Raw genomic sequence first — 25,768 nt, forward strand, 5'->3', positions numbered from 1 at the left:
ACTATTGCTGGCTATAGTGTGCGTTTGCTTGCCCAGCCCAGGGGAATCATTTTTATATACATCTTTGCATTATTTACTCTCATAGAGACCTAATGTATTTATCATTTTCTCACCATGTCTGTTACCCTCTGTGTTTTTCTCTCTCTTCTCAGGTGTTCTGTGTCTCAGATCTGAGCTCTATCCCATCAGCCTTTGTACTAACAGTCTCTGAGGCTCCTGGTTTACCCATAACGCATCCTTTTTTCTTTCACTTCTCTATTTCACCAAAACGTCTTCCTAAACCTACAATCTTCCTACAGGCACTTTTTAATTTACCCTTTGAACTTTGACATTGCTACACCAACTTAATTCTTCCTTTGAAGGACACTTGCCCTGTTAGTAAATGCATGGAGGTCTCGTGTTCGGACTCTTGTCTGAAAAGTTCGTATTGTTTGCTTTTGTATATGAAGACTCCTCAAGTCTCTGCTTTTACTGGTGAGACACTTGCTGTAGCCTTGCGGCTTCCATCCCGCTGCAGAAGAGTGCTGACAATGTTTGGTTCCTACGTTACAACAGATACCCCAACCGCCAAAATGGCCTTGAGACCACTCACGAGGATAGTTTTTGGCGTGTTTTTGGAGAAGCTTTGGAGGATTTGGAAACATGCGGCCAGTCTGAACTTTTGAGGGAGATTGAGGTAAATCACTTTCTGAATTTGTGGCCGATCTGATTGTTTTACCATAAATGTTAGACTGTTTCCCCAGATCTGTTAATTGTCCGTAGCATCTCTGTGCTGCCAGTGGTGTGAAGAAGGGTTTGAGTTTAATCCATGCCAGTGTCTGTGCTAATGGATAACTGTGTCTCATTAGAGCGTTGCTTGTGTGCACTTTTTCCCCGAGCTGATGACTTACCCACCAGGAACTCCACGCTCTTTTTGCAAACTATTGCTGGCCAACAATCTTCATGTGACTGTTGGCAAACCTTGCCGGTCAAACGGTAAACACTCCACTTGGAAAGACATTGTCTGTCCAAAGCACTTAAAGGTGAAGCAAAAGGATCCCCCCAAAACCACACTGGGACTAAAGCCTTGGCTTACTTCAAATACAGACGGGCCCAACATCTATCTTGCATTCAGCTGTCACTCTGCCGGAAACTGTTTGAGTGAAGGAGGTAATTGGAAGCTTTTCAGCCAGCCTTCCCCATGGAAAAATCTGAGAAAGTAATTGCTTCCTGCAGAAATAAAGGTGTTTCCTCTCTTCACAAACCACTTTCTCTTTTCTTTATCCAAGATACTTTGGAGGTCATGTTATTGTGTCCGGTTATAGGATGAGGAGCCTGGATTTCTGAGCTATGGGATGCAAATAAAGGCCTCTGTCTCGACTGTCGAGCAGCGGGAAGCAAACCTGCCTGGCAGGATGGGACCCGTGCTGCTCCCCTCCCCGATTCAGCATCTCCAAAAGAAGGAGCCAGACCCGCCGAGCTCATCCCTCCCCTGCTGGGTGCAGAGGGCTGGGGAGAACTCGCTGGGTCATTCCCTCCATCAGCCCAGTCGGACTGTTTTTATGCACAATTTCATATTGCTTCGGCTTTGGAGAGAAAAGGCAGTTTCTGAATAATTGAAAGTGGAAAAGGAAAGTCCCATTTTGGTCTATATGTGAAAATATGGGTGACAAGGGACTTACTAATTGTTCTTTCCTCCTTGCTCCTTAGCAACTGTAAGTGGGGGAGGAAATCTCGAGTTTATGGTGCTGAAGCATGAAAGAGTATATTTATTATCTTAACTGCTTAGGAAAATGCTGACTCAAAAAAAACCCAACCCACACAAAAACCAACCCCCCCAGCCTCCACAAACGGTAACTTTTTCCCTTGATCACTTATCTTATGGACCTGAATGTATTTAGAAGCGGTTTAGGCAGCCGCTGTCAACTATTCTGAACTGTTGTTGACTACTTGGGATAAAGTATCTCTCTGAAATGATGCATAGATGTTTCTCTTCTGTATAATGGCTGGCATCTAAATGTAAAAGAGGGATTTGTTGGGCTACTGTGAAATGCCAGGACAGAGAAAATATCTTTCTGCCCAGTCCTTTTCCAGATATCTGTGGTGCAGGGTTTTGTGTGCTTTTGATTCACGCTGTTTTAAGGCAGTGGAGCTTTGACAGTTATAGCAATGCTTTAAGAAATGTAAAGAAATTTCACCAAAAGCTGAGCCCCTCTAGGGTTTTGGTGCGTTTGGCACATTTCTAGAATATTTTGTGAAGTTCTGTTGACAAAAGCAAAGTGCTGTGTTTTAGCAGAAGTCTGGTGGGTGTCAACTGCCCTTTAATTGAATGTGAAGTACCACTGATGTGTTCTTCCCTCTCCATGCACCCATCCTTCCCAAGGTCTGGTGTGGGATGTGCAAAGCTCATTGGGACTCTCGCTGTATCTCAGGTTTCTACACCCCAGCTCCTGGCCTCCTGTGATTTTATGGCAGTCACAGTTTGGGGTTTTTGCTTTTGTTTTGGTTTTGGTTTTTAATTTTATCTTATTTTTTTTTATTTGACCCTTCACACTCCACATTTGAAAGAGCATAAGAGTCATGCAAGATGGAAGCAGGTTTGCACAGAAACAATCCACTCCCAGACTACACAGTATGAGTAGAAACTGGATTTCTCCTGCATGTCTGGGGGAGAATCTGTCCCTGCTTTCTTTGAGGGCAGCCAAGACATGAGGAAAAATAATGTGGGGCAGCCACAAGCTGGAAAAGTCCAGATTTGCCCTTTCTGCTGCTTGCATTTCATCCACAGCACCTAGCAAATTGCTTATGAAGCTGCAAGGAGTATTTAAATGCCTTGAAGAAAGAGAAGGAGTCGAATGCTCTAGGAACAGTGTGACATTGGGTACGAGCTGGTTACAGCATTTGCTAAAAGGTTTTCTGTGTTTTATCTATCAATATTTGGGATAACCTGGATGGTGCTGGCATTTTCATACTACCACCAGAATTCACTTTATTTGCCTTTATTCCAGCTTGGAGCGAAGAGCTGGAGTGCCTTGATTAGAGATATTTCCCATGTGCACAGGAGCAATTGCTTTTTGGCTTGCCACGTTTAGCATTGCTGACTTTTACTATCTGCTCCCTACCTTTCCTTTTCTTTCTTCTACCTTTTGACATTTAATGGGACCCTTGGAGCCTGAACTTTGGAATGACAGCTTTCATTATGCCATTTACATGGACTTTGTGACCTGGAGCCAGTTGAGGTTCTACAGACTGGATCCTTGACTCCGTTAACTTTGATGAGCGTAATCTCATTAGCAAAAAGCATTGCCAAATGGAGTAGAATCTACTTAGAGGCATCTTTTAATGGATGCTATCAAGGGTGACCAGGCTTAAATACTACTTAATTTCATATTTTTAACTCAGTTTTGCTCAGTGATGGCTCCCATTTACTGACAGATGAAATCCTAATTTCTCCGCTGAATTGGCCTCAGTGGAGTCCCAGGTTAACTGTCCTGGGCCATTGCCAGCACTGAGCAATGCTGATGGTGAGCTGCAGCCTGGAGAGCCAGGCAGCCGCCGGTTCTTCTGGGAGACCCCTGAGGTCAGGATGTTCATCCTTCTTGACTGCCAAGAAGCACACGATGCGGCCTGCCTGGCCCTCTTTGTGTAGAAGAAGTCACCAAAAAATAAGGAGAAGCTGCATGTTGGGGTGGGAGAGCACATAGCAGGTCAGCGACAGACCTGGCAGCGGACTCCTGAGGTTGGGAAATGGCTTTTATAGCTGACTGGAAGTGCTTCTTGGTAATTACTTTTCTGATTAATGAGAACAACGGTGGCCTCCTGTTGTTGTCTGTGCCACTTTTGCTGCTGTGTGGCCCGTATCTTCCTGCTGCCAGCTCGGAAGAGTGTCTTAGTGACTTTGTGCCCTCACCTTACAGGCGTCCATCATGACGGGGAGCGTGCACAACCTGGGCCTGGAGGGCAGCAAGGTGCTCCTGGACTCTGTCAACCCCTCAGGACTGAGCCCATTGAGGAAAGAAAACTCTAGCTGTGACGATGGACAGACCAAGGGCAGCAGCTCCCCTGCCAAGAAGAGTGAGAGGAACCTGGACATGAAGAAGATCGAGAAGGAGATGCAGGAAATCATGTCTCCTACCCCTCTCGAGTTCCACAAGGTCTGTGTTGCCAAGGGTTGTCCGGCTGTGACACTGCGGTATCTCAACGGTTAAAGCTATAGAAGCTTTGCAACCCTGGAGAAAATCTCCTTTGTTCCTTGTTAAAGTTGGCCCTCACTAAGATCTGCAGCAAAGGTTTCCAGAGGGTCAGATTAAGAGAAAGGGACAGCTTCAGAGGAGTAGCAGGGTTTAGTCACCCTGCTTCAGTGGGCTTCAAACCTGTGCTTTGCTCTTTCCATTGATTATATGAGATTTCCAGGTCTTTGTGTTCTGGAGTCCGTTAATTGATGCTACAGATACAAGCAAGGGAGCTCAAAGTATCGCTCTATGGAGACCCATCAACCCTTTTCCACCGGCATGCTCCATTCAGTGGGCCACTGTTTTTATAAAAAACCCACTTTTAATAGCTTAAAAATAACTTATTTTCCCTGTCTTTCTACTCCATCCCCAGCCTTTCATGAAGGGGTGCAAATGGTAGGACTTGGGGCTGGGATAGTAGTTTGAATTCAGTACCCAGCTGAATGTTTAAGCCAGTTTAAGCATGGTGCAAGGCAATGGTAATTAGAAGAAGTAATTAACTGTAGAAGCTGCTGATGCAGAATGCAAGCAGGGAAGGGAGCTGGAGAGGTTTCAAAAAATTTGATTGCCTTTTTCTTTCCTAGTGTGACTTTAGAACGAAACCTGCAGTTATGGTAGATGGAATAAACAACTTTTTCATGTTTCATCTGCTCTTGTCCTCAGGGCATGGCAAATGTGTCTTTAAATAAAACTCCTTTGTACCTGAAGGAGGAGAGATGTGTAATTAGGCACGTTAAAGGGTGACGCTTCATTCTGCTGGGGCATCTGGTGTTGACTGTCTTTGGAGGTGAGGCTGAGGCCACACGGGCTGCTCCTGTACATCATCCTGGGCATTGTTCTTCCCAGGGACTGCACATCCATGAGGCTCACCCAGCCAAGAGTGTGGTAGAGATGCACTCCTAGTTCATGGGAGGCAAAGGGAGATTTTGTTGGGGGCGAGGAATCAGTTGTCCCTTGCTCCCAGTGCTACCCAGTGGCAAGATACACTTCCAGCAGTGCGCTCCTCCTTTAGACAAGGCCAAAACGTGATGTGCTCAAAGGAAGAGTGATGAAGTTACCCAGTTCTTGTCCTCAGCACGTCAGCACTTACTGATAGAAATTTTTTGAAAAGAACTTGTGAATAATATGGAGAAATGTAGATGATCTTGCTGAGTGATGTGTTAAAAATGAGCTGTCTTCACATTTGACACGCTATTTTGAAAATTCTTTGAGAATGCGATCATTTTTCATGTGCTGGTCTAGCATACACAGAGGATGCCCAGCGTAACTTGGGCCAGGGAAAATGATGCTCTATTGATAACACTTACTTTGTTGATTCTTGGGTTAGATGTGGCAGCTCAGTCTATATTACACTGCTTGTGTTTCCTTCCACGTCCAAGAGAGTGGACCTGTCATGTCTGTGGTTATGTACCAGTCACCAAAGCACTTGTCCATGCGATCTACCTAAGCTCATGGTGTCTGATAAATAAGGCTCAATCTGTATTAGCTGCCCAGGCTGAGAAAAATCTACCCAGGAGAGCAGAATTGCTGTAGGTCCACACACAATACCTGTGCCATTCCTGCCCTGCCAACCCTGTACATCACCTCCTGCCTCTGCTGCATTAACACACATGTTCTGTTTCTCCCCTTCAGATGACACTCCACAAAGACCCGGAGAGTGAAGACTTTGGATTCAGTGTATCAGACGGCCTGCTAGAAAAAGGTGTCTATGTAAATATGGTCCGTCCGGATGGGCCAGCAGATCAGTGTGGCCTCAAGCCATATGACAGAGTGCTTCAGGTAATAAATGCAAAATGCAGTTCTGGAGGCTGGGACGGAGTGAATGAGTGGCTGAGAGGAAGAGAGAAGTGAGACCCATCCATGGCAGCACTAACTTTAATGAAAGGTAATAGTTAGCCAACTAGGTGAGCACTTAGCTACCAAGCGCTCCATGAGAACTGTGTTTTATAATGAGAAATCACTAGGTAGTACCCCCAGGTGGTACCCCCAGGTTGCACCTATTCCAGGACACAGCCTGCCTGGCACTGGCCTTTTTGAGCTGGAGTAGCTCAAAACAACCGAAAAGCTGTGTTGCTTCCCCCTCTCACCCTCAGTCCTTTTCCTTTCGTGTTAGAGGGTGATTTTTGGATGAACTAGACTGTGTTGACAAATCTGTGTTCCTGCGAAGCCCCCTGTGGAGTTCATGAAGTTCCGTGCATGCCTTTGACAACTAGAAGAGTTTTCTAGGAGACACACCCTTGAAGCAAAGTGGTTTTCATGGATATTTTTCTTCGAAAGATGCTTGATCTGAAATGGCTGATGCAGAAACAGAATAAAAACTCTGGTCAAAAGCACAGTCTGTAATAAATGTGACCAGGGTGTATCACACCACCAGAAGGACAGTAAGAGCACGATGAGTTTCGGAGATTGGAGAGAAGCTTTATATGGATGAGAAACAACTATTTTAGCTTTGGGGCAACTCAAACAGCAACTGAGAAACTGCAACCCCAATGGAAAAATTGCCGCCATTTGGAAGTGCAGATATTGTGACCATATTTGGAAACACTCAGAAAGATGTTTAGTTTTACTAATTTATAGGTGGGGGTTGTTAGCAGTAGGATTAGAGCCAGTATGTTATGTACATTAGGTAACTGGAGAACTGGCAGCGCTGTGGGGAACCTTGTTTAAGCTTGTTATGGTCTCCAGCCAGTTGGCTGCTATACAATTATTCCTTCTCAGCTTCAAATAAAAGATGGAGCAAGAATGAACAAGAAGCTAATTAGGCTCTGGGCTGCCTTTCTGTTGAATGTTCGATGTGTCGCTTTTGACGAGTGCCAAGTGCTCTGGGAGGTGTGCCCGACATCTTAAAACAGAGTGGTGTGGAGACTTTCGACACCTCCCTTCCACATGCTGTGCTGCACGGCTTACACCTCCGAGAAGACAAGGTGATTGCCATCACGGTGATGTGCGGAGTTGTGAATGAGGGATCGCAGACCCGGCACAAGAGACTCCTGTCAAGAAGTAGAGAGGTGCATTGCTTCACAGCACTGCTGATTATATGGGCATGATGATGTGCTTGGAGGCCAGCAAAACACCTCGTCCCTGCTGGAACAGACCCCCTGACTCTTGGCTGGATGGATTTGTTGGAGCACGGCATTGCGCTAATGGCACTTGTACGCTGGAACTGCCTGGCTGGCGTAGAGCAAAGGCAGAGCAAGCTGCTGGCTTAACTCTCCACATGCGGTCTAGGAATTGTCCTTAGTTACTACGCTGTACAAAGCAATATTGGGGTCGACTGTGTGAACACCAGCTAGGGCAGGGGGACATTGCTACCGTCACAGAGCCCACCTCCGTGGGCATGTATTAATGCTGGGAAAGGGTTTTGGATGGCAGGGACTCATCCAGCCCTTACCCAGAGAAGGAAGCAGCGCCTGGCCCCAGGGGTTATGTTCACTCCGAAGGTGGGTGGGAAATTCCTCTCTCCTTTCCCTGCTTCTCCTCCCCATGCTGTTTGCCAGCCCCTTCCATTCCGGAGCTGTCGTGGCACCAGGCCCAGATGCTCTGGTAGCTGTAGGTGAGAGAGCTGGAGTGGTTCTTGTGGGTGATCCAGCCTAGAAACGTGCTTGAAGGTCTGCAAGAGACAGCAATACAAGAGCTTTCACTGCTGAATCCTGCAGAGAGGATTTGCAGCTGCTTTCTGAGTCCGTATGAAATACATCCAGGCTCCTCCAAAATGAAGTACGTAAATGGAGAGAGCAGAAGCAGAAACTGTTCAGTATAGTCTCAATTTACTGCTGGCTGAGCTGGAAAACGATTGGCAGAAGCCTGAGGGTCTGAGCTGTGTTCATTTTCTAGGTGCTGAATACCCCGCATCACAAACTTAAGGCCGGTAAAAGGCACGATGGCAAAACAAATAATGGCAAATGGCAACCTTTCCCCTCAGGCTTGAACTGGAGAACTAGTTTTGAGCCCTGCAGTATTTAATACTTGTAATACTGCCCCAGACACTGGGGATCAGGGGTTTTTCCTGATCCAGGCTTCTTTTTCTCTTTCCTCTGGTGGTTATTGCATCATTTCTCAGCTAAGCAAGGATGCGCTAAGCCTGAAGGGATTGCCCCTGCTCTGCCGTGAACCTGAAATCAGGGACCCTCAAGAGTTGTGTGTTTTCACAGGTGTGGGTTTAGCACCAACCTTGCATTTTCTGACTAACAAACATGGTCTTTCTGTTGTTCCTCCCCATGGCACGTCCTAAATCCGTCCCGGCAGGTAAACCGCATCCGAACGAGAGACTTTGACTGCTGTCTGGCCGTTCCCCTGATTTCAGAGGCTGGAGATAAGCTGGACTTGGTGATTAGCCGAAACCCCTTGGCACTGGCTGCCAACGCTCCCTTGGAGGGGACGGGAGAGCTGCCGGCACAGGCGGCCCGCGGCACCGCGGTCAAGGCGAGCGTCCAGACACTCTGAGCCACGGGGGCAGAGCGGACGGTGCCCGGAGCCTCTGCTGAGCTATTGTGGTATTTGGGGTGTTTTTCCTGTTTTTTGCACTGGTATTTGTAAATGCTGTGTGTACCATAACCTGCAGGTGGGGAGGCGGGTCTTCAGTGAGCTGTCACCTGTAGACAGCTAAATATTGCTGGGAAGGTCAGAGCTGGATGCACATCTCAGGCCGTGGGCAGTGCTGGTGATGGGACGAGCTGCCGACGGGAGGAAGGAGCATCCACCGGCATCCCCCTGCGGCTGTCGGGGTGCGGGGGTCCTGCCTCTGGCACCCTCCTCACCCTGAAGGCCTTGGCCATCCTATAAACACACATGGTGCTATTATGTTTCTTGTTTGCTTTGTTAATCACATACAGAAAGACTGAAATGCCTTTCCTTTTCTGTTGTGCCCAGCTCCATCTTTGACACGCTCCTCATAAACCGATTTCTGCAACCCCTTGCACTCCCAGTGCAGGGCTGTGGAGAGCCCTGTTTAAAAGACATTTCAAAATGTACTTGAGAGTGGCTCGATGCAATTCTTGTGCAAAAATTGATATTTGCAACTGCCTCCCGCCAGCCTCATCCACGCTCCCCGCCAGGGCTGGCTTGCCTGCAGTGGGATGAGGCGCCTTGTCTTGCCATCGATTCCCATGAGTGATGTGGTTACCTGTGCTGGAGCAGATATTACGGAGCAGGTGGCCATACCAGAGGCTAAAGGCCCTGAATACCTGCCCAAATCCCCAGCCGTCTTGTTCATCTGGGCTTTGTGGAGATGCTTGCCAACATGGTCTGTGCCCACACGTAAATGGCAGACTAATGATCTTCCCTGGGCTGTCCCTGATGCTTTGAACTAATAACGTCTTGTCGTCTCCTGTCAGGCCATGGCATGAGAAGCCCATCGTTAGGTGGAGGTTGTGTCCTGTGTGGCGTATGTGCCCACGGGGGTTTGGCTGCTGGCCCCAGGTCTACCCGCCTTTGCCTGTTGCTTTGCAAGCATGATGCCCTATGGTCACTCCCATCCCTCCCCACAGCCCCCAGCCCCATGGGGAAGAGGGACTGTGATGTTTGCATTGGTTTCCTCATCTGCTTGCCCCACGTTTCACGGATTAGCACTTTATGATGATGTTCATGTCTGGGAAGGCTTGGGCATGGTGTGGATGAGGAGCTTGCTCGGTGACCCAGTGCCCACCACCCCCATTCCCTCCTCATCCTTTTGGTTCCTCCATCACTGCCTGCGTGCCAGTCGTTTGCGTAGGGTGTCGGATGGGTATGCGCCACACGTTTGTCACTTTGCTGAGCCAGGACTTGTCCCCCTGCTGTCCGTCCCCAAGCTACTTTGCAACTCTGTCCCTCTGCGATAGCGCAACGTTTCAGGGTGTTTCTTCCAGACACACGTATGGCCCCATCCAGCTATTTGTTGTTGTAGCCATTTTCTCTTCAAGTATGCAATATCCCATACCATTGCTGCCACAACTAGATAATGTGCCATAATTGATACTGTGGAGCATTGACAGTGCAGCCGAAAGTGGTTTTATATGCAATATTCTGAGCAGTGGAAGCTCACTGGGGCTTCTCATAGGTTTTTAATGAAGACTTTTATTAAAGGCTTTAAAAACAAAAAAAGGAAGAAAAACTTGGTCCTTGTATCCCTTCCTATGCATTTTGAATGAAATGAAGATGAAATGCATTACTTAAATGTGTATTTTTATCCATATATTAGAGTGTATTCCTTGTAAAGTATTTTTATATGCTAATTTTCTTATGTATCTATGAAAGCACAATATTTAAAAGTACAGCATTTCAAAGAATATTTTAGTCCTGTTTTGGACCTATTTGTAAATCTCTGTATTTAAATGGGATTGCAATGACTTTGACTTTTTTTTTTTTTTAGTTAAATAAAAGCAAATGAAATGCGTTTGTTTTGGCTCGTGTCTCTTTCTGCTGGAGGCTGGTAGTGAGGCAGCACTCTGCTGTAGCCCTATTTTAACTCATTAGAGGAGCCCCTCTTAGGAGACACCTCGCAGGACAACGGTTACAGCATCACTTGCAGCTTCACTTTGGTGACACTGGGTTAAACCTTGGCTAATTCAGGACAAAACGGAGACCCAGAAAAGCAGGTGGTGGCTGTGATGTGGCTGTGGCAGCTTTTGCAAAGCCGTGATTAATCCCTGGAGATGTGTCAGGAAACTGCTGGAGGACAACGTGCTGGCAGGTGGCCCGTGCCATGTTCAGAACCCGGTGGCTCCAGTGGGGTGCCCTGGGGAGCGGTGTTGTGGTAGCGTCCTGCTTTGTTAAAAACAAGTTTCTCTTTTAGTGAATTTGCCTGTCAGCTAAAGTTTCATATTAGCTGCGTTTCCCTGGAAAAACAGCTACATGTTTTGGTAGACATAGCAATGGAATGCGAGGACATTGGTAAGGATGGCTGTACATCTCATGAGAGGGGCAACGAGAAACAGGTGACCAGAAACCGACCAGTGGAGTATGACATCCCATTCACGTGAATACTTCATATAAAAGTGGGAGATCATGAGGATCTCATCCCTTTTTTTCCTTATGGCCGACATTAGGAGAGGACCTTGCGAGTCGTCTTTGCAAACTGAGGCCTAGTGACAGACTGAATCCAGCTCCGGTTGGCTGCAGAGTCCAGTCCAGGACTTTGGGTGCCAGTCCTGCAGTTGCCGGGACTTTCAAGATTGGTTTTGTATATTTTGTATTTTTTTCTCTATTTTTATTGGTAGCATTAGTAAAACATTTTTAATTTTTCCAACTCTCTTCTCTCTGTCCTTCTTTCCCTCCCAATTGCCTGTCCTGAGTGGAGAGAGGGAGAGGCTGAAGGGGGAAATGGCAGGGAGGGGGGGATTAACAATACATCTGCCACGGTTTTATTGTCACCCCGCAATCAAACCTCGACAGGTAGCTAAAATCAGCCCACCTCTGAAACCAGATGAGATGACGGCTGTGAACACAGGATGTAGTTCCTTGTGTCCCTGCGTTGGGGATTGATGCCTTTGCTCTTACAAAGGGGTTTGGGGCACCTCTGTGCTCCCAGCATGGGCAGAAAACGTTGGGCTGGGGCTGCAGGGAATCTGCTCACGGTCAGGGAAAGGGCGAGCTGCGTTGTGCAACCCTTCATGGCCAGGTGGGTAGCGCAGGAATTTTCGGAGGCTGAGCACAGTGCGGAAACGCTCCTGGTTAGACCTGGGGACCATTGCCACACAAACAAGCCTTATCTGCCATCTCTGGCCGCCCTCCCAGGGCGCAGACTTCACAGCAAGGCCTGTCACACATTTGGCACTGGGGACTTGCCAAAGCCCCGCGGAGCCAAGCGAGGCGATGGCGGGTTCAACAGCAGCTCGTGCAACGTGACCCATGGGGTTCCGCCGCAGGCAGCACGTACAAGGTCCGCACGGTGCTGCTCCCCCGGTATGTGCTGCCTGTCACCTCGACGGGCAGCGTGTCCTCCTGCTAATGTCACCTTGTGTCCCGCAGACCTTGGCTGAGGGAGCGGCTGCAGCCAGGGCAGGTGACGGCCACCCATGGCAGGTGCACACGAAGCTCTTTGGCAGCAGCTCGATGCTTAGTGGCTTTAAATATTATTTTTAATGTTATTTTAACCCGAGACACGTTGCAGCTGCTGTTTGTGCCACTATGGGGCTGCTCAGGCCAGGCATTGCCAGCTCCGCCGATGGACGAGTTGTTAGTGCTGAGAAATTGTTTTCTTTTGCATAATTTTTGTGGCTTTCCTTCTTCTTTATCCCAACCCATGAATTTCTGCACTTCTACCATTCCAATTCTCTCCCCATCCCACTGAGTGAGGAGGGAGTGAGCAGCTGTGTGGGGCTGAGCTGCTGCCCGGAGTGAAAACAGGGCAGACATGAAGTCAGAGTGTGAGCTGGGCTTATATATAGATGTGTAAATAATAATAATAATAATAATAATAATAATAATAATAATAATAATAATAATAATAATAATAATAATAATAATAATAATAATAATATATTGTATTTATATTTATATAGTCATATATTTATATATTTATATGTTTACATATTTATATTTTATATTTTTAGATTTATATATATTTATATTATATATACATTATATTATATAAATAATTATATATATATATATATATATATATATATTTAATATTTTATGACAAAAACCCCACCCTAACAACAACCCCTGTCCTGTTAGCCCATTATGGTTTGAGGCAAGGCGGCAATAAACCGTGGCCACCCCGCAATAAAGAGTGTTAAAGGAAGAAGTGAGCTGCTCAAAGACCAAAATAGAAAAAGCAAAGCAAACCAAACGTCAAAAAGCATAGCTGGTTTATAAAGGAAAGATTTATTTTCAGTTACAAGGTGATTACAAACTCATCTAAAAAAGCAAAGATGACTTAAAAATATCCATATACATTTTATTTATCTAAAAAGCAGGACAGAAACTGCAAAATACAAACATTTACCATATACACAAAGGCTTGGGGTTTCAGGATTAAATTACACTCCAGGATTTTGTTTTTTCCTAATACAAATATTCCGTTTTGGAACACACAAATGTTTTAAAAATGCTTTAAAAATATTTTTAAGGTTGGGTTTTTTTTTTAAAAAAAAGAAAAGTTCAGATGACATTTTTAAGGAGGTCACGGTCACCGTCACCTCCTCGCTGTATGTGCTACTCATCACATTACTGTCGGCACAGCTGCTAGGAATTTAAATAGTCATTAAAACAAAAATACATCACTGTTTTTAGCCAAATACATCAAACATGATTGACCACCTTTTATAACGCAAAGTCCCTGGCAACATTATCAGGTAACAATCATCACAACATTACACTGGAGAAAAACAACACCCTATTGAACAATGAGCACTTCAGAGCAGGACCGGGATGCTGCGCTGCTGAGGGCTCATCGCTGGGAGCAATGGGATGGGAGCAGCCGACACACGGTCAACTCGCCCCCTCAGGATATTATTTTCCAGCCTCTCAACATGATTTTGCAGTGTTTATATCAAGGAAAAATAAAAAAAAAATCAAACCTTTTTAACATCTCAACTGCAGAAAGCAGATAGAAAAAAATGTGTGTCATGCTCATCCGTACTATGCTACAGGAACGAAGCTTTCCCCACATATGCACGCACACAAAAGCACACATGCACAGCTCCTTAGCCCAATCTTTTAATTTTTTTTAAATAATATAATATTTTTCCTCATTATTTCTTCTGCCTTTTTTTTTTTTTCCCTTTATTTTTTTATTTTCATTTATTTTTTCCCCAGGTCTGGCCACATTGCCCTTTGCTGCAAAGGGAGCACAAGCATCCTCCTGATGTGCATCATGGGGACAAAGCCTCTCAAAAATGACACCTTTAAAAAAAAAGAAATATATATATGTGTGTATATATATATATATATGTATATATATATATATATATATATTTTCTTTACTACTAAAGCTCAGGGCTGTGCGACTCAATTCTGACACTGTGCTGGTTGTTCCAAATCCGTCCACAGCATTGACACCAAAAGGCTGTTTGTGCATCACCAGCAGGATCAGGCTCTTTGCCAGTCACAAGCCCTGTCCCTTGTTTTCCACCTTCAATGGGATGTGGCCGTGATTTGATTTGTTAATGTTTTCAACCTGCAAAACGTCAAGTGTCTAAAGCTTTTTCTGCTCATTTTGGGATAAGGTGAAATCACCAATTCACACTGACAATTAGAAAAACACATAGGAAAACATTTTTTTTCCTCTATATATTTTTTAATAGAAACAACAACAAAATTTTCTTAAAATTATTAATCTTTTGTTTCTTAAAGCAGAGCAGCATTGTCCACTCCAGGTTTCTTTTGGGCTGGCAGAGAAGAGCCGTGATCCAGCAGGGGATGCAGGGCCGGAATGGGCAGTTTTTCCAGCCGGTGCTCATTATGCTACAGTCTTTTTTTAACCAAGCGTTCCTCTAAATTCAAATTGATGGAATATGAAGCTTTGGGGGGTTGGGGCTTCTTTTTTACTACTTCATGTGTTTCTCTAGTGTCAAGTGTCACGGAATTCGTTCTTTCTTAAGCTTAGCTTTGATTACAAGAAATAAAACAAGCTACGAGAATCTGACAGTTCCTGACCTTTGCTCATGCAAATATACAAACACACGACTACATGTCAATCCGAACCACAAGGTTTTGGATGCTCATTGTTAGAGAAAACAAGTCCAAGTCCTGACACACCCACCCTCCCGTACCCAGAGTCACGGGGCACTTGCGAGGAACCAGCAGAGTTTTCAAGTCCAACCTTAAGGCTTCCTTGGAGAGGCCTTTTGGTCCGGGATTTTGTCATTGCTTTCCCTCTTCCGTCACCCCAAGTCAGGAAAGGCCATTTGGACACCCTGACATATTGGCTCTTTGTAGGCAAGTGGTGCCTAACCCTTTGCAATCCTCATCCTAAACAGCTGTGCAAGACTTACACACAATTTGCAACCTACAAATAGAAGCAACGTCCTCACTTGTGTACGTGCATATGAAGGCAAAAGATTTAAGCTACTTAAACATAGATATATTTTTTTTATTATTCTTTTTTTTTTTTTTTACTGAAAGTGAGCAACTTCCATTGAATCTCCTGGAAATTACGTCAGGGTCATCTTTTTTCCAAGTGTGCTCAAGCTGCTTAACTAAAACTTGTCCACTCCATTCAATACACAGCTTATTTAACATTTTATATACATTTTGCCTCCACACGTGATCCCGCGGCGACCACGAGATGTGGAAACTAATCATCAGTTATTTAAAAAAAAATGTTCAAATCCTTCTCCCACGGATGGAGTTTTGTCATGGATGCAACAAGTGGGAGCTTTGAACTCAAGAGTGACAAGCATGACCTCAATTAAACTGTGATGCTTCCTTAGCAAAAAATAAAATAGAGTGGGAGGAGACTTATAAAAGGTCTATTGAATGGAAATGTCCATGTGTCTTCAGATCTGCTCGACTTGTCTAACGCTGAGACAAAGAGGAGCCAAGAGTGGCTGCAGTTGAGGAGGGAGGATGCGCACAGGACTGAACACAGATGCTCTCCTGACAGTGACACCAAAAGCTCTGCTGATGGTTGGTGGGTTTTTTTTTGGTGTTAAAGCGACCATAAGGCTGCACGTGTTTGTTTGTTTGTTTTCCTCCTCTCCCCAAGAACAACAGCGAAAATCAGTTTTGCCGTGGTGCTTCAGCAGGGCGACCACCAGCATTGTTCTCAATGGCAAATACGGCTGCCAGGCTTTTGTATTTTCAGTTACAAACACAAGAACAAGTCCATCGTGGACCTACTATCTCACACTTTGAAGGACTTTTCTAAGCGCGTGGATTTGTTTGGACCAGATGAGAAAGGAAAGCTACGGCTGAGAAGGAAAACGAGAACAACAACATCGACAATAAAAACAGTTCTATTTATGAAACCATACTGTTTAAATACCAAAATACAGACTACTGGTAAAGTCCCTTACAATAGATGCCCATTCGGTGAGATCATAACTAGTGACAGATGAACTGAAAAAGTTTGGAGAATTGAGACAAACAAGAAACAGGTCATAGAATCGTGTGGGGTAAATGTTCCCCTTTACATTCCTACGATCTCAGTTCAGCTGGAAATAATACTGCTGAAAATCTGCCGTTTTCAAGCCCAGAAGAACCCATGAATACAAAGAGAAATGAAATATGAACAGGTGGGGGGTTTGTCTTGTTTTATTCTGGATCTGGTTCTAAAGATCTCATGCCAAAACTGCACCAACTTTTCCAAACCAGTTCCTCTATGACTAGTCATGATATTTTACTATAGAGTTCCTCATTTACATGAAACAAGTAAAAGAGGTCACAAGTGTTTAAACGAGTAAATCAAGAAAAAAAAAAAAAAATCAGTTGTATTTGCAGTCAGAAATAGGTAGAAAACACAGAGTCCTTTAAAAAAATTGTTGTTTAATAAATTTGGCAGAGGAGCATATTGAAACACAAGTTGATCACCAAGAAAAGTTCAAAAATCTGATAAAAGTGTTAGGAAAAAACCCCAAAACTGTAAAAATGTGTTATCATTGGAACTCAATCCTTAGATGAACCAAGACTATATATATATATATATTTTTTTTTTTTTTTTTTTTCTTTTTTGAGGGGAAGAAGGGACGGGGGGAACTGTTGTCCAGAAACAATGATTTCTCAGCCCCCGGTGGCCCAGCCCTCCTGGGGTCCCGCAGGCCCCGAGACCGTCCCAAGGCGGCTGTTGCATACACACGAGACATTTTCCCTTGGTACATGGAAGCGACTGATTTGAATGGCACAGTATCTCTAGAAACGGGGCTGGGCTCTGGTTCGCGAGTAGTTGTACTTCGAAAGGTGTAGTATTGGCCCTCTGGTTCTCCACAACACGGAGAAGGTTGAACCAACACCCGTCTGACTTGCCAGAGGCAACGTTGATGGAGCCAAACATTTGTTTCCCTAACTAAAGCTCATCTCAGCACGAAAGTGATGTGCAAACTATATCTCCAACGCACTTGTATGACAATATATATATGTAAGAAAATAAAAATCAAGCATCAGTTTTCCATCTACACTCACAGGAGCCATTAATTTGAAGCTCCTAACCTGATGCTCCCTCCTCCCCCAGGCCTGGTTACTGCAGACACCAATTGCAACTCAAAAACGGGGGGTCCAAGCCAAAGCCCACTAAGAGACATCTCTGATTACATTTCATTGCCTTTGATGCTTAAAGCGCATTAAAAAAAAACAAAGAAGCTGTATGCATGTTTATTTTGGGCACATTTGATGACACCCACTGGCCCACAGAATTCCTGCAGTGACCTCTGGATGGCTCCTGCCACCGGCCCAGCAGGTGTCATTAGATGTTTGCCATCTCCTGCAATGGAAAAGTTTCATCTCCTAATGCAGCGACCAGAAAAAGAAAACAAAACCAGTTCTGCCCTGGCTGGTTTTGTTGCTGCGATTCAGTTATCTGATGTAGAAATGTGGACAAATTCAAACTGGAAAGATTTGGAAAGTTATGGATGCGGCCACTTTATTTAAAAATTAATTTGGTCCATCTCTAACTTTTAAATCACCCCTTTTCTGTTACGAGAAAACCAACAAGCTTATCAACAAGTGTTAATGCTGCTGCAGCCAGTTAGCCCATGGGTCAAGAAAAAATAAAGTAAAACTACTGTGTAGGAATGTTAAGAACTGGATATGTTCCTGTTGAAATGTCAAACTCTGCCCTGACAAACTAAGCTGACAGTAGAATAAGCAGATACAAACTCTGCTTTTATCAAGCATTTTATCTAAATAGCTTTGGATAACCTATCTGTGGTATCATAAGAACAAAAAAAACCCTCTCCCCCCAACACAATGCCCACAAGAAATAGGCTGAGTTTCACCAGAGAACCTGTTCCCAGCACAACCTGCTCAAGTTTAATGTTTTGGACAGTCTTCAGGGAGCAACTGCCCATGGCAACACCCTCCTGGCCCACACGAAGCAGAACCCCCATTCCTACACTCCTTGTAGTGGTTTCTCTTCGCTCCCCAGTCTAACCTGGAACGCTACAAAATTCCCTCTGACCAAATACAACACATTTCAGTGTTACATGTTCCCTTTGCTTTAACTTAAAACACCAAAAGCCCTGTTTCTTCAGCAGATAAAATTCACAAGCCTCATAAATATGTCTGCGCCCTCCACACACCCTAAAACAATATAAAACTACAATTTAACCCAATGATGGGCAAGGAGACTGGGGGCCCTAGGTCCACTGCTGCTATTTAGGAACATGGGACAAGGGACTGAGTCCTTTTGGCTGCTCCTCCAACAGTAAAGAACCCCAACCCCAATAAATAAATAAAGCAAATCCCGGTTACTGAACTTGGCAAAGCATTTTTGAGATACATGGATGAAAAGCACCTGTTTGCTCAGTGATATTATTATCTTAATGACTATTATTATTAACAACATGTCTGTTATAAACACCAGTTACACCAGGTGTAGGTGAGCGATTTGCTCCTCCCGTCGGGATGACCCGGTTTGCGTTCACCTTTGGGCGGTCAGAGTCCAGAACGAATTCTTTTATTTTTCTGCCCGAAACCAAAGTCCAATAATTAACACGCAAACGAATGAGCAAGCGAAGCAGATCTGCAGCGCAGGTGCTGCTCTTCCCTCTCAGCACTCACCCCCGCTGCCTCTCCCAGTTCGCACAATTCGGTGCCACCACACTAGAATGCGCTTGGCTGCAAAACTCAAGAGCGGGTACTCGAGCTCCCCGCTCATGTGCAGACAGCACGCCATGCGCCCAAGTGAAAATAAGAAAGAAAAAACACAAAAATCTTTAAAAAAAAGAAGTGAACCACGCCAAAACCTGCAAACGCCTTCCTCTCATCTGTGTGACAGGGTCCCGGCGCCCGGGGAAGCCGTGGGGCGCTGCACCCCCAACTGCGCTGCCACCCTGGCAAACCCTCCGCTCCAGCCGCCCGCCTGTATCTTTATTCAGGGACTGTGCTAAACTTAACTGTACCCTTTCCCTAAGGTGACCCTGAAGCCTGTCGTTTACCACAAATGAACCAGAGGGTGGAAATACTACACCTTTGGAAATGCTCTTGAAACAGCGTCTTTTTGTTTTCAGTCGTATCTCTCAACAGAGCTCCTTTTGTGTGTTCTGTAGGTTACCCTGCTCCCAACCACACCAGCACCTCTAATTGCTTTCTGAGACTTGAATGTATTGCTGGCAAGACAATCAATTCAAGTGGTAAGGTGTATAATATTTAGAGATAAAGATATATATATTTAAAAAAACCCAATAATAGTAAATTCCTGTAATATGTCTAGTCTGATATGAAAGCTCTCCCCCTACAGAGAGACATCTGCTGTGATTACCTTACAAAATATTAAAAAAAAAACACACACAAAAAATAACTTTCTCTGTGAGAAATAAAAATAAATCCTAGTGCAAATATAAAGCTCTGTAAACCTGGTCCTATGAGAATCTATGGTTAGTAAACGGCAGTTAAAGCAGGTTTATCCTCTCACAGAGAGAGCTCACATCATGGTTTCCACAATGATATGAGTTGGCTTGATCAATCCGCCATTCGGAGTTCCATTGGGGCAGAAGGGAGTGCCGCTCTCCGTTTCTTTGGACCACCGATTCACTTCCTTGGGGGCGGCCACCGCTTTTATCCTCTGAAAGGAAATAAGAAAACAAAGGTGAGAAGAGCAAGTGGCGCCCCCTGCATCTCCACGTTCAGGACGCGGCAAGCCAAGGATGGGGCTGGTGGCCATCAGGGACGTGCGTGCACCGCGCAGCTCTGTCAGGACACGGGGACCCGGGCTGTGCAGCACAGTGTCCAACTTCTGCTCAGCTGCAGAGCCCGACCCGACGTGGGCAAGCCGGACACGAGGGGGCATCCACGGCACCACCCAGCATCCTGCACGCTGGGCTTTCGGCGCCGCAGCTGCTGCTCAATTTATGCGCGTCCTCCTTCCCCGTTTAGAAACAGCTCTGCCTTTTCGCCCAGCCGTTCGTTGCCAAGTGGCAACTGCTCTCCTACATCTCCGTTCACAAAGGAAGAACTAAATGGCATCTGACCAGTGTTTACTCTTTTTCCTTCCCTAACATGGTCTTTGTGGAGTGTTTTGGCTACTTTTAGACTTCTCTCTCAATAGATGCTGACAATGTAGGCAGGAAAATTAACACTAATGAAAGTGCTCTGGCCACAGCTGAAAAAGACCATTAACACTTGGAGAAAAACAAACACAAGAATTTGTTCTCTGGGAAATGTTCTTTTTTTATTCCATTCTCTCTTTTTTCCTAACCCAAAGCGTCCCACTTTCTCCTCCAAGAACACCCCGGGCTGCACTGAAGATCATCTCATTAGGCAAAAACAAAACTAATCTGAAACCTTAGGAGAGAATTGCTGGTTCACACTTGCGGAGCCTCTAAAAACTTTTCACTGGAAGGAAAACAAACCAGGGGAACCTGCACTGAACTGCGAAGGGCAAGAGACCACCTGCAAAACCGCAGAGAATCTGCACGGTCTGAATCCAGCCCAAACGTTTCCAAAGATCAGAGCAATCTCAATTCAGTGTGTTGACTAATTAGGAATTAAAAACAAAATAAAAAAGAAAAAAAAAGCTCAAAAGTGAAGCCTATTGGCAAGAAGGTTTAATTCTTTTCCAGTCCCCCAGAGCAGAGGCCATGCCTGAGAGCCCCATAGTGCACAGGTGCATCTGAAGCTCCCTAAAATTCAATGAGCTCTTAGACGGTCATGTTTGACCCAAGTTCTCTCTCTCCCTCCTGTTTTCTCAATGATTGGTAGGACGGTGCTTCCCTGTCCCCCTCTTCCTTGGAGAAGAGAGATCTGGCACTTGGAAGCGCCCCGGTCCTTAAGTGCTTGTCTACGCACGGAGGCAGCGACCTGCCACGCTAGAAACTGTAGAAGTAAAATCACCTGGTGTTTGTCTGAGGACAGAAGGCTTCATGTTTGTTCACTTTCTACTGTTTGCCCAAGGGACAGGTGACCTTTAACAGTCTTATTTGCATTCACTGCAGGAGAGGCACCCAACTTTGCCCTACCTGGGCAAGGTGGCAGTTTTCCAAGCACTGTGCTTATTTTGTATAAAACAAAGCAAGTTAAAGCTTCCTTTCTCCTCTGGACAGAAAACTGGTTGCTCTTACCTCAATGAGCGACCCATCTGACTGTACGATGCGGATGACCATCACCATAGGGATGCAGATCATGGAGGAAAGGGCAAGAACCCAGCCCAGGCCGATTGCCCAGTCTGGGTACGTGTAGACCTTGTTGTAGGTCAGTGGTTTGTATTTGGCCAAAGAAAAGATAAAGCACCCCTGTGGATGAGAAAGGAAAACAACGTGAGGCTCAAAAATGCTGAAAGCAGTATGGCTCTGGTGCTATCACTGGCCCTAAGGAAGAGAGGCAGTGAAAGATGGAGCTGATGGATACCATGTGTATTTTAAAAAAATTTGGGGCACTATTCTTAGATTTAAATAATTGAAAGAGCATCTGCTTATAGGTAAACTGTTGCTTGACAATAGGGAGTTAAGCAATGGTGCTGAACAGCTGTAGCACTGCCTGTTCTTCTTCAGGGCACAAATATTTGCTGTACATTGCAGGGAGCTGACCGGGATGTTCTCCCCCAGGCAATGAAGCACTTCAAACTGAGTGTCTGCCTCAGGCTGCACAACTCTTTTGGTTAAAATGGCCTAGCAGTTCACTTAAAGTAGGGACTGCTCTTTGGAGAGTGAGTTTTCTGTGTCACGAATGTAGTACTTTACCAATCCTAAGAAAAACCCACTCAAATGTAGCCAACTGCAATTTGCGCAGCAGATAGCTGTCCCGCTAACAGCTAACAGCTGAGAAGATGATGTCTTTGGGGGCATGTTCAAGCCTCCAGCAGCTCTTTGCAAACTGGCCTCTGAATGCAACAGCCTTCACTTGAGCAGAACCAGCAAGAGGTGGCTCAGAGGTGCTGTGTGAAGACTGGAAACAGCACAGGTCAGTACTCACCATGCAGAGAACTGGTGTGATCACAATCCAGCTCCATTTCATCCAGGGACCAGGTCTGTATCCAATCATATCCTCAATGGCATCATAAATATTATCAGCGCCTGCAACAGAGAGGGAGAGCATTCATCAGAATTGAACGTATAAACCACAGGTTACAGCTGCCTTCCCGTTCTCCCCAGGTGGTATTTAAAGGGAAGATGAGGGTGTCAGACGCATTCCTCAAGTGCTTCCCATGGCTGTGAAATTGAAGGTGATTTTCTCCTTGAGAAGCTCGAAGGTTGGGGGGCTCTCTCATCCCACACACCCCTCATTATCTGGATGCAGAAGTGTGATGCTGATCCCTCCCGATCCCGTCATGCACCCAACGGTCCACCCTGCTTCTACAGAAATTTGATAGATGCAGAATGAAGGCCTTGTGTGTTTTGCTTTCTTAAGGAGATGGAGCACATGAAAAATAAGGGAAATGACCAGCTCTGAGCAGCAAACATCTGACCATCCTCAAGCTGCCGTCTCAGGCAGATAGAGAGGCTACTGTCAGACCTCAGCACTCAGCATCGCCCGAACAAAATGGGACAGAATACACTTTTCTGTCGGCTTTTTGTATTTCCCATTTGGTTGGCAGCTTTGAGAAGGAATTCTCTGAGAGACAAACAGAAATTTTCACGGCTGGCCAGACTTTCAACTCTTATCTGTAAGCATAGCAAACGTAAACGCCTAATTGTGTCTTTATTAATTGGCAATGGAAAAATACTCATTTTTGTGTGGAAAAACACCGGAGGTTGGCTTCATCCCAGCTGCAATTCTGTCTCCAAGAGGTCAGTGCAAATTTATATGAATGGCATGTGTCTGTTGCTGGGAAGAAGATGCTGGGGTGGCTGAAGATGAAAGGTTTGGCTCGCAAAATTGTCACTGACTCATCAAAAGGTATCAGATGAAAAGATTCTCACTCACCATAAACCCAGGCTACAGCAATACATTCAAAGAATGCAACCCACAAAAGGCATACACCACTAGCTGCATAGTAGTCAAAGAGTTGAAAAACATACATGCCACCCTGTAAAAGAGAGACACAACGGATTAGGATCCAATAGGAAAAAAATAAGTACTTCAGGCTCAGGTCCCAGTCATATTTATCAACATATCTTAATGATTACAGTCTAACAAGAAGAAATATCAAGCACTTAGGTAAGGTAAATATTTGGCATTGCCTTCCCCCAGGAATATGCATGTTTACTACAGGAAGCATTCCAAACAAGACAACGATTAAACAAAATTAAGCCACTTAGTCTAAGCTACTGAGACGCTTAAATCTTTCCTTCTTAAAAGTATTTTAGGATGGGCATTTATAGAAACAAATGATGTAAAGAAATAATAAGTCACCTCCTAACATTAATGTCTCCAAAATACTAAAAATGGAAGTCAGTTCCTCAGAAAGGTCTTTGTTTATGAATCGAGTGGAAGGACTTTATGAGAATAGTTCATTATTTCATTCTAATTCTATGCTACAATGTTGGAATCTTTGCTCTCACTACACTGACCAACATATACCTGCACTTTTACTTGAAAAACTGTGTTTAATAGGCACCTCTGTTGCAGGTGCTATTTTAATTTGCACCATCATGCTCTTCCAGTTGTTTTTGAAACCCGGCTTGGATTTTATTTTGGAGATAAATATCACAAGAGTGCAGCCACTGGAACATACTCCCGTCTTGTTTATACAAGAATAAATCCAGGGGTATTTAATCGATTCAAATCTGTGTAACTAAGATAAAAATCTCTTTCCCTGCATGCACTGGATGGGTTCTTAATCTGCTCTGCCGAAGGTTCCCGATGTGTTTCATCATTTGGAGACAGATGTTAATATTCATACTCCTGTTGATGAGTACTTGAGATCAGATTGAATTTAATGAGATTTCATTTCTCTGTTCCTCCGACAGAAAGGGGGGCAACATAGAGCTCCCTTTCAAAATCCTTTCAGATCTAGGGATGAAAGGTACTCTGAAGATTTAAAGAGCAGCGCTTCTCCGAGCGCCTGATTCTGTGCAGGCAAAATTCGCCTGAAAATTGGCTAAAAAAGAAGGCAAATTCCAGCACCAGTGCTACTCACCTCAGTCACCATAGTTAGTCCCAGAAGATAGCTAAGGAAACATACTATAGCGATGAAGATTTCCCGTCGGTAACCCTTCCTTAGGAAGGATGGGTGCAGATCAACTAATGACGTGATCTGTCCTTCAACTTCAACAAACTAGAGGGAAAACAAAACCAACAATAAAGAAATGTGAGTTGAAAATCACCCGTTGTGCATTTTATCTGGGGTCGTACTTGAAAAAACGCTCCACAGGAACACCCGAACGGTGCTCAGCGGCAAAATGCTGCTCTGGGTAAGTAAATTCCTTTGCCGTTCCTTTGGAACCCAGAGGATGAAGCGCGGGGGCTGTTTTCAGGTTGGAACAAGCTTTCGCAATTGCTGTTCATTTCCTAGCGGCCTTAGGAACTACCAAAGGGGCTCTGGAAATGTAAGCTGCAAGGATGATGGAACTTAATTCGATGTCAGGAAGGTACTTATGTGGGGTTTATGTTGTAGCTGTTCCAGATGAACACAAGATGTACGCCAGAAAAGAGGCAGAGAGGAATCACTCAAAAAAAGCCTCAGCTAAGAAAGTACCTCCCAGGCTCTTTCTGGTGTGTCAGAAAACCTCGCAGTACTAGTTGGGTTAATTCCACAGTTGGATAAAGTTCGCTAGTGCAAATCCAGCTGAAGGAAAGCAAACTTTGATGGGAAATAGCAGCAATTCTTGACTGAACTTGTCTGTTCTGAACCTGTGAGCAGATTACCTCTGACTGAGGCTCTGGGGACTTGTGCTGCAATAATGGTGCTGTTGACACAGTCCCCACATGAAGATTTTATAGACTATTTGCATGTTTAAACCAAAAATGAAGCTCTGAATAGATGAGCTAAAAATCTTTCTTTATCTAGCTTCCGGATAACTGTATTTGTACTAACTTTCCACTGGAAAACTACATGTAAGGTGTGTAACTTGAATAACCAAATAACCCAAACTGGATTTGAACAAAAGTTTAAAGTTAATCAGAAACCAGATGGAGAAAAGCAACCACTGAGCTGTGCCCAAGCAAATCTGAAGACGGGATCATTCAGCTGAGCTGCACTTCCAGCCTGGCAAGGTGCAAAAGCACCAAGTTCACTGAAGACATGAGGATACCATGGAGAACCAAGGCTGCCTCTGGGGAAATGACCTTCACTTTAAGTGGATACATTATCCTATAACTAATGAGTTATCACGGGGAGTCTATGAAGTAGCATTATTTCAAGAAAAGCTACCTTTTCCTACCCAGTATCTATATCGCTCTTACAGTGCCCAAAAGTGCCCTGTAACATCTCCACCCTCTTTGACCGTGAGCTGAAGTTTCATTTTGGAAACACAGCCCCTCCTGCAAACCCTCCACCTGATTTTGTTGCCCCCGCCTTGTTACTTCGTCTTCTGCAAAACTGGTTTTCTTTTTAAATGCAACCCTTTCCTTTGGGCTGATTTGATCTCCAACTGCTCCAGCAT

General features: G+C 44.9%; 2 protein-coding genes across 20 annotated transcripts in view; one reads left to right on the forward strand and one right to left on the reverse strand.

Annotated features, from left to right (window-relative positions):
* The window catches only part of GRIP2 (glutamate receptor interacting protein 2), a gene marked incomplete at both ends in the record, with an annotated part of 248,004 nt that extends 239,350 nt beyond the window's left edge, over positions 1 to 8,654 (forward strand). The window contains 4 exons of the mRNA XM_080350263.1: positions 556 to 676; positions 3,897 to 4,133; positions 5,844 to 5,990; positions 8,457 to 8,654. Coding sequence (XP_080206389.1) covers positions 556 to 676; positions 3,897 to 4,133; positions 5,844 to 5,990; positions 8,457 to 8,654 — 703 coding nt within the window. The remainder of the gene's footprint in view (positions 1 to 555; positions 677 to 3,896; positions 4,134 to 5,843; positions 5,991 to 8,456) is intronic.
* A 4,351-nt stretch (positions 8,655 to 13,005) lies between these two features.
* SLC6A6 (solute carrier family 6 member 6) overlaps positions 13,006 to 25,768 on the reverse strand; it is a 116,131-nt gene continuing 103,368 nt past the window's right edge. For 16 of the 19 annotated variants that reach the window (XM_080350270.1, XM_080350280.1, XM_080350283.1 and 13 more), the window contains 6 exons: positions 24,304 to 24,441; positions 23,148 to 23,250; positions 22,197 to 22,297; positions 21,347 to 21,517; positions 19,715 to 19,851; positions 13,006 to 14,036 (listed from right to left, as the gene is read on the reverse strand). In XM_080350270.1, coding sequence (XP_080206396.1) covers positions 14,024 to 14,036; positions 19,715 to 19,851; positions 21,347 to 21,517; positions 22,197 to 22,297; positions 23,148 to 23,250; positions 24,304 to 24,441 — 663 coding nt within the window. In that variant the 3' untranslated portion in view covers positions 13,006 to 14,023. Of the gene's footprint in view, positions 14,037 to 16,598; positions 19,852 to 21,346; positions 21,518 to 22,196; positions 22,298 to 23,147; positions 23,251 to 24,303; positions 24,442 to 25,768 lie in introns of those variants that run through there. The other 3 variants (XM_080350281.1, XM_080350274.1, XM_080350275.1) reach the window with 1 other exon arrangement.

This window comes from Nesoenas mayeri, assembly GCF_963082525.1.
Source record: "Nesoenas mayeri genome assembly, chromosome: 10".
Lineage (NCBI taxonomy): Eukaryota > Metazoa > Chordata > Aves > Columbiformes > Columbidae > Nesoenas > Nesoenas mayeri.